The sequence below is a fragment of the Mercurialis annua genome, linkage group LG8 (genome assembly GCF_937616625.2).
Source record: "Mercurialis annua linkage group LG8, ddMerAnnu1.2, whole genome shotgun sequence".
Classification (NCBI taxonomy): Eukaryota; Viridiplantae; Streptophyta; class Magnoliopsida; order Malpighiales; family Euphorbiaceae; genus Mercurialis; species Mercurialis annua.
In genome coordinates this window covers 33,875,413-33,892,491 of record NC_065577.1, presented here as the reverse complement: position 1 = coordinate 33,892,491, position 17,079 = coordinate 33,875,413, and the positions used below count along the sequence as shown (strand labels likewise).

Here is a 17,079-nt window from a genome sequence, read left to right as displayed (position 1 = left end):
TTTAGATCGTTAGGGTTTTTTCATATTAAAGAAAGATTGCCAAACGAATTTTTTTATATTTATAAAATGATTACTAAATTATATTTTTTATTATAAAAATATTTCTCTTATTATAAAAAAAATATTAAATTTTTCACAAATTATAAAAAAATTATTAGATTATACATTTATTACAAGATAACTGAACTATGTCACTTTTTGTAATTTCAGCTTGCCATATAAATAAAAATGTTGTATTAATATGAAAACGATATATTTCCTATAGGTGAACTCCTTTGTAACAAAAGATAGAGTTGAGTGAGAATTTTATAAAAAAAATTTGTTTAATAATTTTTCTGTAACTTAAAAAAAGCCTGATAATCTACAGTGTTTAGTATTTTTTTTATGGTGAATCTAATCAAAATTTTATTAACTTTTCTATAATACAACATTTCACATAGTAATTAAAGTTTCAATTAAGTATTTTTTATCAAAATGTTGTCCATTAATATAATTTTAAATAACTAAAATACTGTATTAACAAAAAATTAAGATCTTATATAGAATTGATTGTTCTACATGGGTAAATAAAATGCATAATTGCTTCTCAATCACCTCACCACTATTATATAAGAACAGCTTCATTTCTATTGATTGAGTACCCTTCAATTCAACAAAAGTTATCAATTAGCTAAAAAATAGTGTTCAAAAAACAAAAGCAAAAATGCAAGTTGATATCATTTCAAGAGAAATAGTTAAACCATCTATTCATCAAACCAAAAAACCTTTCAAATTAGCTCTTTTCAATCAGCTTACTCCAATAACTTACTCGCCATTCATCTTGTTCTACCTCCCCACATCATCTTCACGTAGTAATGTCACTCAAACCCTAGTTCTCCTGAAAAAGACTCTCTCAGAAACCCTAAATTTGTACTATCCTTTTTCAGGAAGAGTAGTTGATAATTTCCATATTGATCATTTCAATGAAGGTATTCCTCTAATTATAGCAAGAATTAATGGGTTATCACTGTCTGACTTTCTTAAAAACCCTAGACTTGAGTTCATCAATGGGTTCCTTCCGTTCAAACCTTTCACTAAAATTACAGATATGGGGGTTCCACAAATGGGATTTCAAGTGAATGTTTTTTCTTGTGGGGGGCTTGCTATAGGCTGCTGTGCGTCGCATAAACTCGTTGATGGACCTACTGGTGCTGCTTTTATCCATGCATGGGCTACCCTAACTCGTACCGGGTCACTCAGTAGTGTTGTAAAACCTAATTGTGACGAGGCATCCGTGTATTTTCCACCAAAAAATCCATTTCCTCAAGAACATTTGTCACTAATGGAGACTTTATGGTTTACAGAAGGTAATTACATTTCGAAACGATTCGTTTTCAGTGCCAAAGCGATCACTTCAATTCGGATCAAAGCGAGGGGAGAAGGAAATGAGAAGAAAAAGCTTCCATCGCGGATCGAAGCTTTATCTTGCTTTATATGGAAATGCTGCATGGCAGCGTCTAGGGCGGTTTCAGGTGCACCAAAGGCGTCTATTTTGGTGGAAGCGGTGAATCTTCGGACAAGAACAAAGCCTCCGATGTCAAATGTGTCGCTCGGTGATATATTCGGGTGGGCGACCGCGGTGGCGGATCCAACTTTACGGGAAAAAGAATTGCATGAGTTAGCAGCATTACTTGAAGAAGCTATTAAATTATATGATGATAGGGATTATATGGATTCTCTACAAGGTGATGATGGATTTGAGACTATGAATGATTATCATAACCAGCTACAAGGGTTATTTGCTGTTGAAAAACCAGATATTTTTGCATTCACGAGCTGGTGTCATCTTGGTCTTAATAATGTGAATTTTGGATTTGGTGATCCAATTTGGTTTGGAATTTTGGGAAAAGTTGGACCTGCATTTAGAAATCTTACTGTATTTACTGAAGCAAGAGATGGCAAAGGGATTGAAGCATGGATCACTCTGGATGAAGATAGAATGACCAAATTGGAACATGATCCTCAATTTTTAGCTTATGCTTCCCCTAATCCTAAAATTTCTAGTTTGTGAGTAATTTGGTTGATTTACGTTTCCTTTTTTAATATTTTTTTTTATGAAGTTTCCTTTTTTAATTGAACAAGGGTAATTGAATATTTTATATATTTGTAATTGTTGAGCTTTTTTATTTGGCTTAACCATTATAAATTAATGTCTATGTTTGCTTGAATGTTTCTTATCTAGTTCCTATATATCCTCTCTTTTTCCGGGCATACCTAGCTAAAATAAGATATTGAAAAAATGTGGATTTGTATTTGGCTAAATCTATTTTTGGCGTCCTTAAATTATCTGATTTTGCTTTATTAGGTCCTTCAACTTATATTTGGCTTCCTCGAATTTCTAAACATTCATTTTTTGTTCCATTGGGTCATTAAACTTTTGTTTTTTGTTTTTTGTTTCTTTGAATGTCTAAATTTTTGTTTTTTGGTCACTTGGTTCTAAATGGGTCTCCGTTTAAGGAACTAAAAGACTTAATGAAACTAAAAAATAAAAATTAAAAGATTTGAGAAAGTTAAATGAAAATTGAAGGACCTGAAAAACCAAAACAGTATAATTTAGAATTCTCAAAATGGGATAGCCTTTGTAATTTCCAGCCATAACATTATTACAATTTTTTACAATGAATTAACTTATATATTAGACCACAAGAAGTAGTAATAAACTCCAATCCAACGGTTTCGCACAAAAAATGGCTAAAAAGTGGCATATTAAAGACTACGACTTTTTATCTCAAAAAAAGAGACTACGACTTTAGGTTGGACAAAGAATTTACAAACCGTGGAATAAAATACAATTAGAATTTTTGAAGAAATTCGTTCCTGAATAAGAAAAACATCTATTAAAACTTTTAAAAAATAAACGCCGCCTTTAAAAATTAATTGAGAATCACTTCCTCCATTCAAGCTTATATTTATTTTATTTTTGATAAACTGCTTACATTTATTTTTAGTATCTAATTCTTGCAAGGATTGTGATTCATTCCTCCTATCCATCGAAAAGCAAATCTCGGGTTATGAGAGATGTAAAAATCCAGCACCCTATAAATGTTTATATAAACCAAAAAAGTAGAACCTACATATTAACTTTCATTATTTGCCATACTTTCGAAAGAAAAACTCCCAATGAGTTCAGAAACTTTCAAGATGGAGTTGCCCCGACTATTTTTTTTATGAATATAAACTTATATTAAAACCACAAAAAAAGGCAAACAGAAACATATAACTTTCGCACAAAAAGTAGCACATTCTAGGTGGCACAGTAAAGACTATAGGAAACGGAAAAGAAAATCACATGTTCGAATATAATATATAAAATTGATTTCTAAAAAAATCCGTATCCGAATAACTGAAACTTCTATTACAGCATTTAAAGAGAAAAAATGCCTTTGTAAAACAACTAAAAATCATTGTCTCTATAGAAGAACTTTCATCCCGAGAAACTCTGCGATTTCTAGATTTCTTTATCTCCCAAACCACCAAACACCATAAAATCTTCCAAAGTTTCCAATACGGTCCTCTCGGAACAACATTCTCCCGCTGCATCATAAATTCTTCAAAAAGTATTCGGAAACACCCAAGCGATGTCCAATCTCTGAATCACACCACACCAAACTTTTCTTATAAAAACACAATGAATAAACAAATGCTCCTGCAACTCTACCACATTGCAAAGAGAGCACATAGAATTATCAAAAGAAATTATAAAACGCCGCGCTAAAAATTTTAAAGTGAGAACTCGATTATGTAAAGCAATTCAAATGAAAAATTTAACACGAGGAGGTTCCCACTCTTTCTTCACCAATCAATTCGTTCCCATGCAATGAGACGTCCACTGCACCCTCCATTTTTGTCCACTGTCTCCGCCCAGCATTCCCTCCAATCATGTCATCAATACGGCGAGAAGGAACAGAATACAACTCACCAATTAGCTCTTCATGTCTAGAGAGAGGTACATCATCACGTCCAGTCACCATAATTAAGTCATGAATATTAGAAGCAGGTGTCATATCTTACTTAAGTTTTGGCTAAACTACCACTTTGACTTAAAGTGGCTAAAAACTCACTTTAGCTCAAAACTGTTAAGTTTCACTTAAACTCAAATTTCCAAATAATCGTCGTACGAATTTTTGAAAATCCTTTTCCGATAAATCCTTATTCATTAAAATAATATTAATCTTTTCTTTAGACCATTATTATTTTAAAGTCCATATTTAAATTTCTTATGTTGGTGTCCATTTCCCGACCTATTTGGTCCAAATTGCAAAATTTTAGGACTCGTGACATCATTTTCTTATTTCAAAATTTTGGAGTTATTACAGTGCGAACGCACACTATTCTTCCAACTTTAGAAGTGTGTGATCGCACATTCCCTCCCTTGGCCAATTCCCCAAAATCTTAAAAAACCTTATGTAAGTCCAAGTTGCTTGCACACTCCTTTGCATAAGGTGTGCGAGCGGGTCGAGGTGTGGGATGATGCACAAAATTGCAAGTAAACAGTATCGATAAAGCAAGTAATAAAGCGATAAATATGAGTTGAAAAGGAATTGAATTTAGTAGCAAAATAGTTAACTAATTATTATTTGAACTGGCGAATTTTGATTGATTTGATTTTTAACTAATTAAACTAAAACAAAAAATAAAATAAGAAAATAGAATGATAAAAAGGATCTAGGAAATTGTTTTCATATGGGAAATTCTTCAAATCTTCATTCTAATCTCTATCAATCCTAATTTTAATCATTCATTGCAATGGCGGATAGCTCTAACTTTGTTAACCCCCTATTTTCGTAGACGATGTTAACCTATTGTTATCAAATTGGGTAACGGGAACTCTATTCGTTTTTGGCATGATATATGGCTGGATAACTCTACTTTGGCTGCTAGTTATAATGTATGTTTGAATCATTCTTTGAATAAATCTAGTTCAGTGCAAGATATATTTGATGTGGTTGATCGATATTTCTTGGACTCGATTTAATTGGAGACGTAGACTGAGAGTCGGCGAACAATAGGTTTTTAACTATTTGTTGATTGAGCTGAATACATCTTCAGTTCTTCTTTCTATAGCAAATCAACATTAATCGTGATTTTTTACGTATCTATTACAGCAGTCTACATGGAGATTATTTGATCTTCTTCTTCATTTGGAGTATCCTTTAGTTTTTGTGGCTTCTAATTTGGCAAAGAGTGGCTTCAGTTGTGGTCCTTTTTAACAGAAGACTCATTTCGCATTGCTACTATTCATAAGGCATGAGAAATTATATAAAACCAGCCACAAGCTGTGACTAAAAGATCCGAAGAAAAACAAGAAGAATAAAAGCTAAGAACAACTAAACATTAAAAACAAAGTGTTTAAGGTTCGAAAGACATCGTTTCCTGAATAAGAGAACTGAGTATCATACAGGCTACATTTATAAAAAGAATTAATATCATTTTAGTGGAACCAAATTTTGTTACAAATATGCATTCTTGCCTTAGCTTAAAACGCGATGGTTTCCCCTACCTCCCAAAACCCTAACCCTACCTACCAAAACCCTAATCCCACCATCGTTAACCCCCATCAACCCCTTCATAACACAAAATTTCCTACCAATAACCCTAACCACTCCTCTCCTGTGTTTTATTTTGAGAACTTCCCTGATTCCTGGAGCTACTTTCACCTTCAACGCGCTTTCCTGAAGTTCGGTGTTGCGGGTCGTGTTACCTTGGCTAGGAAACGTAATGTCAGAAACCTCCGCTTTGGATTTTTTCGCCCTAACCCTGATGAAGATTTCAGCACAGTACGATTCCGTTTGAACAGAGTTAATATAGGGTATTTCCGCATTAGGGCTTTTGAAGCAAGACACCCTATTAGCAGAACTTTTACGGCGGCCGCAATCAAGACAGATAACCCACGATTTGTTGCAGTTGGGAAGAAACAGACTTTCAGACCATCAATTAGGGATGACAGATCCTACGCCAATGTTGTGCAATCTGTGCCGATAGTTTACTCGCCAAAGAAGGAGTCCTTGGAAGCGTTAACTTATTCGATCATTGTTAAAGTGAAAGAAATACAGCAGATTTTATATGCTCATTCTTATTTGCAGGATAAAGGGATCATTGTTGAAGCTATGTCTTTTTTGGGAGGTGATGAAATACTGCTCAGGTTTTCGAATTTGGCAGCTAGAATGGTTTTCGAATCAATTACCTTTCCATCACTTTCAGATTTCTTTGTTTCTTTTATCCGCTGCGATGAATCTGTTGTCAGTAAGGGGCGTTACCTCTGGCTGAATATTGTGGGTATACCTGTCTGTGCATGGGATGATAACTTATTCATGCTAATTGGAAATAGGTTTGGAGATGTAGTGACTGTCCACCCTTTGGTCAGGTCCAAGGAAAGACTGGATTCCAGTTCAGTTTTAATTTCAACTTCTATAAGTTACATTCAGGATTCGTTAACCTTATCGATCCAAGGACGGGATTTTATTATTTCAATTTCAGAATCAGACTTGCCAATTCTGTTGGATGACGAAGATTATTCAGATTCTAATTCAGTTTCTTCCAAGGGTACAGTGAGTTCCAAAAGGTCATTTTCTGATGGAGAGAATGTTTCGACTCGTTCAGATTCTATTAAAGCTAATGGGTTCTCTGAGGTTTCATCACCTGCCTTTGTTTCGTTAAAAGGCGTGAATTTTGCAGTTGGAGCTTCAGCAGCTAATCTGGATGATTCGGCTTCAAATCTCAGAGAGGTGGAACCGGTTAATCTTGAGAAACAGGCGACTTTAGACAATTCAGATGTCAGGTCTGCTGGTGCGACACCAGCAAGCTTCCGGGGTCTTATAACTCAGAGACGTAAAACAAAACTTATTAATGAGGCAGGAAATCTTATTTCTACGTCTCAAATTCTGTCGAGTCCGGAGTCTTCTTTTTCGAATGATCGCAATCGTTCAAAGATGAATCTTGAATTTGCTGCCAAACATCGTACTGAAATTGAAGCCATGAAAACTTGGAGTGCAGGTCTCCAATTGGGTTTATTTTCTGAGGAGAATGAACGTGGGATTATTGATTTACTTACACAAGGAATTGCTTTGGAGGAGCAAGCTAGAGCTTGAGGATTTTTTCTTTACCAGGTGTATTTATTCTTTTTATGTCGAGCATTTTTAATTTCGTTTCTTGGAATTGCAGAGGTGGTTTGTCTTTTTCTCGGAAAAATAGATTTATTCGTTCTATGGTGTCTAATCATTGTTTATCCCTGCTGGGTTTAATTGAGACTAAAAAGGAAGCTCTTGACGATTTTAGTGTGAGGCAACTTTGGCCAAACCTTGATTTTGATTATGCGTTTGCTCCTTCTACTGGTGCTTCGGGAGGCTTACTTTGTGTTTGGAATAGAAAGTTGATTACCCCTTCTCGTATTTTTACTGCTAATAGATGGATTAGCTTGGATTTTACTTGGAATGGTAGCAATATCAGATTTATCTTGATCTATGCTAGTAATTGTCCTAGGGAGCGAGCAACTTTATGGTGTGAAATCCTTCCTGAGCTTGTTACTGACTCTCTTTGTATTTTGATTGGAGATTTTAATGATATTCTGGATCCCTCGGAACGCCTTAACTGTAGTCATTTCACTTCTTCAATGCTAGATTTTTCGGCTTTTGTTTCTGCTTCAGCTTTAGTGGAATCTACTCTTCAAGGCCTTTTTTTTACGTGGCACAATAGTATTTCGCGATAAAAAATAGACAGATGTTTCTTGTCCTCTTCGGCTTTCACTATGTGGCCGAACTCTGTCCTGACAGCTTTGCCAAGATCTTTTTCGGATCATGTCCCCTTATTTTTCAGTTCGGATATTCCAACAGACTGGGGGCCGAAACCATTTAAATTAATAAATGCATGGTGGAGTCATAAGGAGTTTAACGCATTTGTTGATATTTCGTGGTCCTCTATTAATCAGAGACTGCCATTTGCTAATATGGTAGTTAAGTTGAGGGGGCTTAGAAACGTTATCCGGACATGGAACAGAGACATTTTTGGGGATCTTAACACGAAATTTGCTGCTGCCCAAAGAGAGATTTCAGTTTTAGAATCATCTGCTGATTTTCAAAATCTAAATGAGGCGGAGGGGGATAGATTGGCAGCCCTTTATTCTGAGTTTAACATCCTCTCGAAGAACATTGAATCTCTCTGGCAATAAATATCGCGACTCAATTGGCATTTACATGGAGACAAGAATTCAAAGTATTTTCACACGGTGGCTTCGATTCATTCAAAAACCAACAGTATTTCAGAAATTCTTATTGATGGGGTTTGCTTCAATTCTCCTAAGGATATCAAGCAACAAGTTCACTTATTTTACAAGAAGCTTTTTCGCAAATCTCCTCCAATCAGCTTCTCCTTGCAGCTTCTTCCTATTCGGCAATTGCTGGATTCGCATGCAGCGTCTCTGTCGACTCCCTTTTCGGAAGAAGAAATTCATGCAACTCTTTTAGGGTGTGATGATAATAAAGTGCCCGGTCCAGATGGGTTTAATAATTTCTTTTACAAGAAAGCTTGGAAATTTTTGAAAGGGGATTTGATTTCTTTATTCCAAGAATTCTATAATTCAGCTACTTTTCCTATTGGGTTAAATACTGCTTTCTTGGTTTTAATTCCGAAATTCAAAGGAGCTTCTGACATCAAAGATTTTCGACCAATAAGTTTGATCAATGGGGTCTTCAAACTGCTATCTAAAGTTTTGGCAAATAGATTATCTTCTGTTCTTCCTTCGGTTATCTCTGAAAACCAATTTGGCTTCATTAAAGGGAGAAGCATTCATGATTGCCACATGATTGCCTCTGAGGTGATTCATCTTGTTAAAAAGCGCAGGGAGCAAGTTTTCATAATAAAACTTGATTTTAGAAAGGCATTTGATTCTATCTCGTGGCAATTTATTTTGCAAACTCTTCGAAGGATGAATTTCGATAGTAAATGGATTTCGTGGGTGTCTTCTTTTTTTGACTCATCTCAGCTTTCAGTTCTTCTCAATGGCTGCCCAACAGAGAATTTTTTTTATGGGAAAAGGTGTCTGTCAGGGAGATCCTATTTCTCCTATGCTGTTTGTTCTGGCTGTAGAAAACTTGCGAGCTATTTTTACAAAAGCTTACAATTTGGGTATGATGTCGGGCGTTCATATTGATGGATTGGAGGATCCTGTCTCTATTTTGCAGTTTGCTGATGATACTTTGCTTTTCGTTCCTAACGACTTGTCTATGATTGAGAATCTGCTGCGTATTCTTCGATGTTTCGAGCTTATTTCAGGGCTGAAAATAAATTACCATAAATCTTCGATTATTGGTATTAATGTCGATGAGGTTTCTCTATCTCGAGCTTCTGATATTCTGATGTGTACGATTGAAGAGTTACCCATTACTTACCTCGGCCTGCCTCTTTCTGATAGAGCAATTACTGCCAAGTCATGGGACCCGGTGGTTTCGAATTTTTCAACCCAATTATCGACATGGAGAGGTAACTTACTGTCCCCCGCAGGTAGACTTGTTCTTGTTAAGTCTGTCCTTAGCAGTCTGCCAGTCAATTATTTAGGCTCTTTCCGAATTCCTCAAGCGGTGGTTGTTACTCTTGAGCGTATAATGAGACGTTTCCTTTGGAATGGTTGTACGGATCGTCAAGGCTTTAGCAAGGTTGCTTGGGTTGACGTGTGTGTTCCTTCTATTTATGGGGGCCTTAATATCACTCCTTTATGCAATAAAAATCAGTTTTTACTGCTGAAATGGTTATGGAAGCTAATGACTTCGGACGAAAATTCTCTATGGTTTAATGTTGTTGCAAACAGCTCCTCTATTCGTTCTTGGTCGGATCTTGTCTCTGTGAATTCAGTTAAGTTATCACACTTGTGGAAGGGTATTGTTTCTTCTTGCATGAAAAACAAAGAAATTTGGAATTGCTTTATTAACTCGGTTTCATTAGAGTTGGGTAATGGCAACACTGCTCGTTTTTGGTTAGACTGTTGGCTCACCGCTCCTCTAAACATTCAATTTCCATATCTTTTTAGGTTGTGCAGGAACCAACACAACTCAGTTTCTTGTTTCTATGATCAACAGCAGATCGGGGTTCACAGATTCTTCTGGAAACGTCGTCTCCGCCTGGGAGAACAACATCAGTTCACTTCACTTCAGCAGCTTCTTCCCGCGATGCTTCAAACATCTCCGGACAGATTTTATTGGCGGAAGAATTTCTCATACACAGCAGTTTCAATGAAGGAATTATGGTTTCAGATGTCAGCTCCTGATCAGTATCAGTTTTGCTTCTTGGCGAACAGAATTTGGAAAGAAAAGCTGCCGCCACGAATGCAGTTCTTTATTTGGTTGTTGTCCCGTGACAGAATTTCTTCAAACGCTGTTCTGGTAAGGAGAGGAGTTCTGAATTCTAATCAATCAGCTTGTTTATACTGCTCGGAGATTGAGTCAAGCATCCATATAATCTTACATTGCAGCTTTGCTTGGAGGTTTTGGTCGCTGATTCTGAATAAATGTAATGTTATTTGGGTCACTCCATTATCCTTGCAAGATTTTTATACTTAGTGGATTTCTTTACCGGCGGGAAGATATCGCAATCTCTGGAAGCTTTTTTGGTATTATGGCACTTGGAATTTGTAGAAAGCAAGGAATAAACGTGTTTTTCAGGACGAGCCGGAAGATGTTCACTCCTTAGTCTTCTTGAGTATTTGCAAAGCAGTGGAGTTTTATAGAGTTCATTTTCATGACTTTCCGTTTTCTGGAAACGATGTTTTTCGTTGTATAGATTTCTTCTGTAATAACTCCTAGCTTGTTTGTTTTGGCTCTTTTGCCATCCACAATTTGTGGATGGGCTAATACACCTATCATTTATCCAAAAAAAAAAATTGTTACAAATGTTATATTGTGATCAATTATGTTTGTCACCAACTTCGTCAAAAAAATCTTATCTGAACAATGTTATTATGACAAAATAATAGTTTATCACTACAAATGTATTAGTGTGATAAATATTTTTGTCATATTAATATGGGACGATTAATTATATTACAACTAATAAAATTATATCATATTTAATATTAATTTGTCATAATAAATATTGTATTTCTTGTAATAAAATTTATTTACTTGACGAATATTTTTTGTCACAATTTTAATCATGATGAATTTTTTTTTTATTTGATGAACTAATTTTGCCACAATATGTTTGATACATAGTTTATCAATATTTGATGAAATTCTATTAAAACAAAAATGAAATTATAAATTTAAATACAAATAAGTTTTTCACTTTAAAAAAATTAATAATATAAAGAACCAAATACAATAATGTATAAAAACATAATAACACCTTAACTATCGGTGGTTTAGTAATATTTGATGCAAAATACAGTACAAGTAACATTTAAAGAGAGGTCCATATAATAGACAAATGGATTCCTTAAACAGAATTACAATTTTTATATTACAGTGTATGCAATATTCTTGATGTTGTGGTACTAACTTATAGTTCAGCAAATGTAGTTGATATTTTTGTCGCATATTTCACAATAGATTCTAATAATGGTCATTTTACAAGGTATGGAAATACCTACAAAAATCATATTATGATTAAATATGACTATAACTTACATTATATCAATATAGTAACACAGTTTCAGTTTCAATGATTATTAATATTTAAATTGAATTGACACAACAATAATTTGAATAAATCCAAGTTGCACTTACGTGAAAAGGGAGAGTTCAACAAGAGTGCTTGGCCACCACCTGTGTGCCGGCTTTAAGGAAAATTTAATAATCTAAAAATAAAATACCAACAAAACTTATAAATCTGCTTAGAGACATATCAAATTATTCAATTAAACTAGACCTAATTACTTAAAACACCCCACGTTGAATTTTTTTTCGTTTATATTCCGATCTAGAAATATTTTCATTTGTACCCTATTTCGGATTTTTCGTTTTCACTTCTACCCCAACTAAGGTAGACAATTTAAATAATTTAAGGATAAAACATTAATAATAACTAAATAGAAGGATTTTACCATATTTTTTTTATTTGGACAAATACAAACAAATTCTTTAACTTTAAAAAATATTAAATAAATCCTAACAATTAATTATTTTTAAAAAATTTATTAAAGAATTAAATACTTAAAACAAATTTCCGATCTACCACATACTTCTTCGATTTAAGAACCCATCACTAAATTTAAACAAAAAATTAATTTTTTCGATTTTTGTACTCCTCCGCCCGAGCCGACGCCGTCTACCCTCCGGTAAAGGAGGAGTAGCAGCTCCTCCTTCCATGTGGAGGAGCTGCTACTCCTCCTTCATGTTCCTCCATGGAAGGAGGAACGGCGTTGTTCCTCCATGGAAGGAGGAATAGTGTTCCTCCTTCCATGGGGGAACCCGTCCTCCTTACATGGAAGGAGGACGGCGGCATGCAGTTGGTAAATTTTTTTTTATTTTTATGTAAATTTTAATTTTTTTTATGGTTTTTAATTTTAAAAAATTATTGATAATTAATGTAAATTAAATAATTATTATTAGTTGATTTTTATTAAAAAGAGATGGTATATTTATAAAATTAATAATATTTACGGCTAATTAGAATATAGGTTAAAAATGAAGGACTATTTTAATTTTTTTAGATGAAAAAAGATCAATTTAGTGTTTTAGGGTAGAGTTGAAAATGAAAAATCCGAAATATGGTACAAATGAAAATTTTCCTAAGTTGGAGTATAAATAAAAAAAAATTTAATATGGGGTGTTTTTAAGTAATTAGGCCATTAAACTAAGGTTAATACTGCAAACAAAAATGGAGTCAGTTAAATGAACACGCCCACTAACTATTTGAGCTCAAACTTTCCCACCTTACACCCACAAATCCTAATACACATAGTGCAGCACACCTGAGGGAGGTGATTTTGGCTTTTTCCTTTTTTAGTCAAATTCACCTTCCACCTCTTTAAATATTTACACCTTCTTCAAATATATGATCTTTTATTATTTCCTCATATTGATAGACAATTTTTCTTTTTCTTTTTTCCAAATTACAAATTATTACAGTGAAATTCATTAAAAATAAAACAAAACATACTAAAAGATAAAAGTTACTAATCTATCTATAACTATTCTATAAGTGTGAAGGGGGGGGACAGGCAAAATTACAAAGTTAGCCTTTAATAATTAAAATATTTACGAAGTTAAGTATAAGTTTAATTCTAAATTATATAAATTATCTAGATAAGAATTTAATTTTAAAAGAACTTCAGGTACAGTACGAATAGAACTAATACAACTTAGAGTTTAAGTTTAACAAGGAACCAAGTTAGGAGTTATTTTTATATTGTTTAAATTTAATAAAGATACATATAATTAAAAGGAGAGTTTGTTTTGAATAATAATACATCCATATCATAGCCGTATAATTTGCATAACTTAGTTCATTCAAAATTAGCTAGAGTCCTAATCCATATTGACAACTGAAGACTATATATTACTTAGCATTTTAATTAGGCATTTAAATTAAATGAATTGAATTTGCTCTGCCCAAATTCATCGATAATAGTCCGATGATTGTTAAAAACAATCAATGGCAAACATGCTTTGATTTTCTGGTCATATTAATATCATTTGATTTGAAGAGATTGAATATTGCTTATTCATGAAAATAGAAATTTGATGGCCGATTGTTTGATTTGATAATTTGTAGTTTGTTTGGGAAAGATAGTGGAAGAAAGTTGATGGCAAATCTATTCAAGAAATCGTTGCCCTTGTTCAAGAGGTGTCTATTCTCTGTCTTTTTAGTTTATTGAATTAAAATTAATTGATTAAATTGAAATTGTGACGAGGCCACAATTTATATGTAAAAATAATAATAAAATTTTTTTTTTTGGATAAATGATAATTTATTAGGCACTACCACAAGAAGTGGAAGGCAAAAAACCCAAAACCGGGAAAATCAAAGTTGAGTTACAAAATTATCCAAACATCTAAAAACATCATTTCCACAATATGAAAATTGAGGATGGAGAGAGCTATAGAATTGGACCGCTTTGCAAACACACAAATACGCCAAGTTATCAGGAGAACTCTCAACATTATTGAAAACTCTGTTATTTCGCAACTTCCAGAGCTCCCAAATTCCAAAAAGCCAAATTAGCCGCCATAATTCTTTGAAACGAGCCCGGGTGAAGGAAGACCAAAGGCCAAAAAACTGAAAAATATTAGGAGGAGAAACCCACAAAATTCCACATTTTGACAGAAGTAACGACCAAAATCTCCAAGCAAACCGGCAATGACAAACGATATGAATACTCGTTTCCTCACACTTGCAAATCAAACAATCAATCAATCCGGGGTCCAAAATACCTCTAGAGACTAATGAAGCATTTGAAGAGATTCTATCTCTAATAATAAGCCAAGTGAAGAATTTAATCCTAGGAGGATAATGCCATTTCCAGAAATCTGGAAATAAGATGTTACCTTGCAAAAAGCTTCCATTCACTGCAATTGAAGATTGAAAATGAGTTGTGATATCCCTACACCTGAATTCGTCAGCCCGGCTTCTCCAAATCACCACATTCCGACTATCAGCAGAGCAAGAAAACTCGGCAATTTCTGCCACAAGAGCTGCGAACTGCTCCTGTTCAGAAATGCGCAGCCGACGATTCCATGAGAAAGGCGGGTCTGTTACTGTTCCTCCACGCAGTTGAGAGCTAACTTCAATATCCTTGGTCCTTGAAAGATTGTATAGACTTTGAAACCGAATAGCCAATGGCCCCATACCTGACCAAGCATCCAACCAGAAACTAATCCCATGACCATGCCCAATATTAACCACTATCTGCTCATTAAAAAAATCCCAAAGCTCACAATTAGCAACACAAGCCTTATGAATATGTTTCCATAAATGGGAGAGGAGATTAACATTGCAATATTTTAAATCATGCCAAGAAGAATTTTATGTTTTTCTTTTGAGAATATTAATTTAATATTTAATGGTTCACTATGAACAATATTGAATGAAAGTTGGTGGGGAAGTTACTGAAGAAGCTATTGCCCTTGCTGAATAGATGTGTATGATAATAATTTGTTGAGAACTAAAATTTTTAATTTAATTGATTATTTTATATATAGAGAGTTATATAAATATTGGTCATGTGCTACAGTGTTAGTGTAAATAAAAATAATGTATTTAAAAATGATGGACAGATGGGGGGACAAGCGAAATTACGATAGTAGTGTTTATTAATAGTTTAATTACAATAAACATTTAAAGAGTTTAACTATATGTATATTTTATTAATTTATCAAAAATAAATATTTAAAGATAAATTAACAAAAAATCGAATAAGAGCTTTAAAGGATTTTAAAATTGAGTAGGAGCATAATTAGAAGATTAACAAGATGAAATAGAATTTCAATAAAACAAAAGTCTAAATTTTCTAATTAGTGTAATATTTAGAATTTTTAAGAGTTAAAATATACCTAAAGTAGATGTTATATATAACTCTAACAATAAAATACTAGATGTTAAGTATAGCTCTAAAAATAAGACGTACAAGTGTACAAAGTTAAAGCTAACTTGTACTAAAATTTAAGATGATATTTATTCAATTTAATTTCACATAAGCTATTTACCGAGTTAAACTTAAGTCTATAAATCAGTTTCGCTTACAAAATAAGAAATATAAAGTATAATTTAAGTAAAAAAAATAAAAAGTGATAAATAATAGGAGTTTACATTAATTAGAGTTCAAAAATATGTTAAAAAGGTAAAAATATAAACTTAATATATATATATATATATATATATATATATATATATATATATATATATAACGGATCATGTTAATATCACAAACGTGATATAGTTTCTATTTAAATGTGAATAATTTATAACAATTTTTTTAAATAAAGTATTATATTTAATATTTTAATTAAATTTAAAAATTTAAATAACGGGTCATGTAAATATCGCTCACGTGCGTAGCACGTGGGAAAAAACTAGTACTATATATAAAAGCACGGAGGGGGGGGGGGGGGACAGGCAAATTTACTGAATAATCCTTTTCAGTTTACTACTAAATAAAGGTTTTATAGTCATTAATTAATTAGTTATTTAATATATCACTATTATAATTAAAGTCCTAATTAGAATAGGTAGCTAAATTATCTCCAATTTAGTTTTTAGTATGTAAAAAATAACTAAAGTGTCTCCAAATTAGTAGGAATATCTATCTTTTAGTTTTATTGAATTACAAAATTAAAATACTGTATTTGGTCAATATATTATTATTTAAATTTCTATCTTATTATTTTTAAAATATTATTAATAAAATTAAGTTAATTATTTAATTATGGTTTATAATAACCAAAAGAAGAATAAATTCAGTATGGAAAAAAAATTAATAACCGAATATATTATATTTACTTTTACAAAAATTCTTAACTAATTTAACATTAATTATAAATAAAAAAATTGATATAATTATAATAAATTTACTAATATGTTTATTGACGAGTTACATTACGAGCCACGTGTACATATTAGTAAATTTATTATAATTATATCAATTTTTTATTTATAATTAATATTAAATTAATTAAGAATTTTTGTAAAAATAAATATAATATATTCAGTTATTAATTTTTTACTGAATTTATTCTTCTTTTGGTTTTATTATAAATTAATTTATTTTATCTAAATAAATTTATTTTTTGATATTTATATTTGTCCTCAACTACCTATAAATTTGAAACAGAGATTTTGGTTTATTTACTGTATAGGAGTTTTTTTTGAAACTTCTTCTAGAGATTATCTAGAAATTGTATATTGCGTTGGATCGGCGAATATGGAATATACTGTTTTGGATTGGAAGTTTAGTTTACGGGTTTTGAAATTTTACACCTTGATTTTCCGACTTCACCAAATCCGGCGTCTATTAGACATCTCCGACATTTATGGCGTTTTACAAAATCTTGGCAACTTTGTCGATATTTCCGTATCTCCGACGTCTCCATATCTATTTGGCGGCTTGGCACCTTT

At 32.7% G+C, this 17,079-nt stretch overlaps 2 protein-coding genes across 2 annotated transcripts; one reads left to right on the top strand and one right to left on the bottom strand.

Annotated features, from left to right (window-relative positions):
* The first annotated feature begins 620 nt into the window (after nucleotides 1-620).
* On the top strand, nucleotides 621-2,207 carry LOC126659804 (stemmadenine O-acetyltransferase-like). The gene has a single exon (XM_050353133.1). The coding sequence runs from the start codon at nucleotides 704-706 to the stop codon at nucleotides 2,048-2,050; it is 1,347 nt and encodes a 448-aa protein (XP_050209090.1). The 5' UTR covers nucleotides 621-703; the 3' UTR covers nucleotides 2,051-2,207.
* Nucleotides 2,208-13,989: 11,782 nt separating this feature from the next.
* Nucleotides 13,990-14,960, bottom strand: LOC126661947 (uncharacterized). Its single transcript, XM_050355830.1, has 2 exons — nucleotides 14,916-14,960; nucleotides 13,990-14,874 (listed from the first exon to the last, which is right to left on the bottom strand). The coding sequence occupies exons 1-2, from the start codon at nucleotides 14,958-14,960 to the stop codon at nucleotides 13,990-13,992; spliced, it is 930 nt and encodes a 309-aa protein (XP_050211787.1).
* Nucleotides 14,961-17,079: the final 2,119 nt, after the last annotated feature.

Excerpts from the sequence above, each read along its gene's own strand:
- LOC126659804 (XM_050353133.1), top strand. The coding sequence starts at position 704 with ATGCAAGTTGATATCATTTCAAGAGAAATAGTTAAACCATCTATTCAT.
- LOC126661947 (XM_050355830.1), bottom strand. The coding sequence starts at position 14,960 with ATGTTAATCTCCTCTCCCATTTATGGAAACATATTCATAAGGCTT. Across the intron at positions 14,875-14,915 it reads GAAACATATTCATAAGGCTT|ATAGTGGTTAATATTGGGCA; the intron begins GTGTTGCTAATT and ends TTTAATGAGCAG.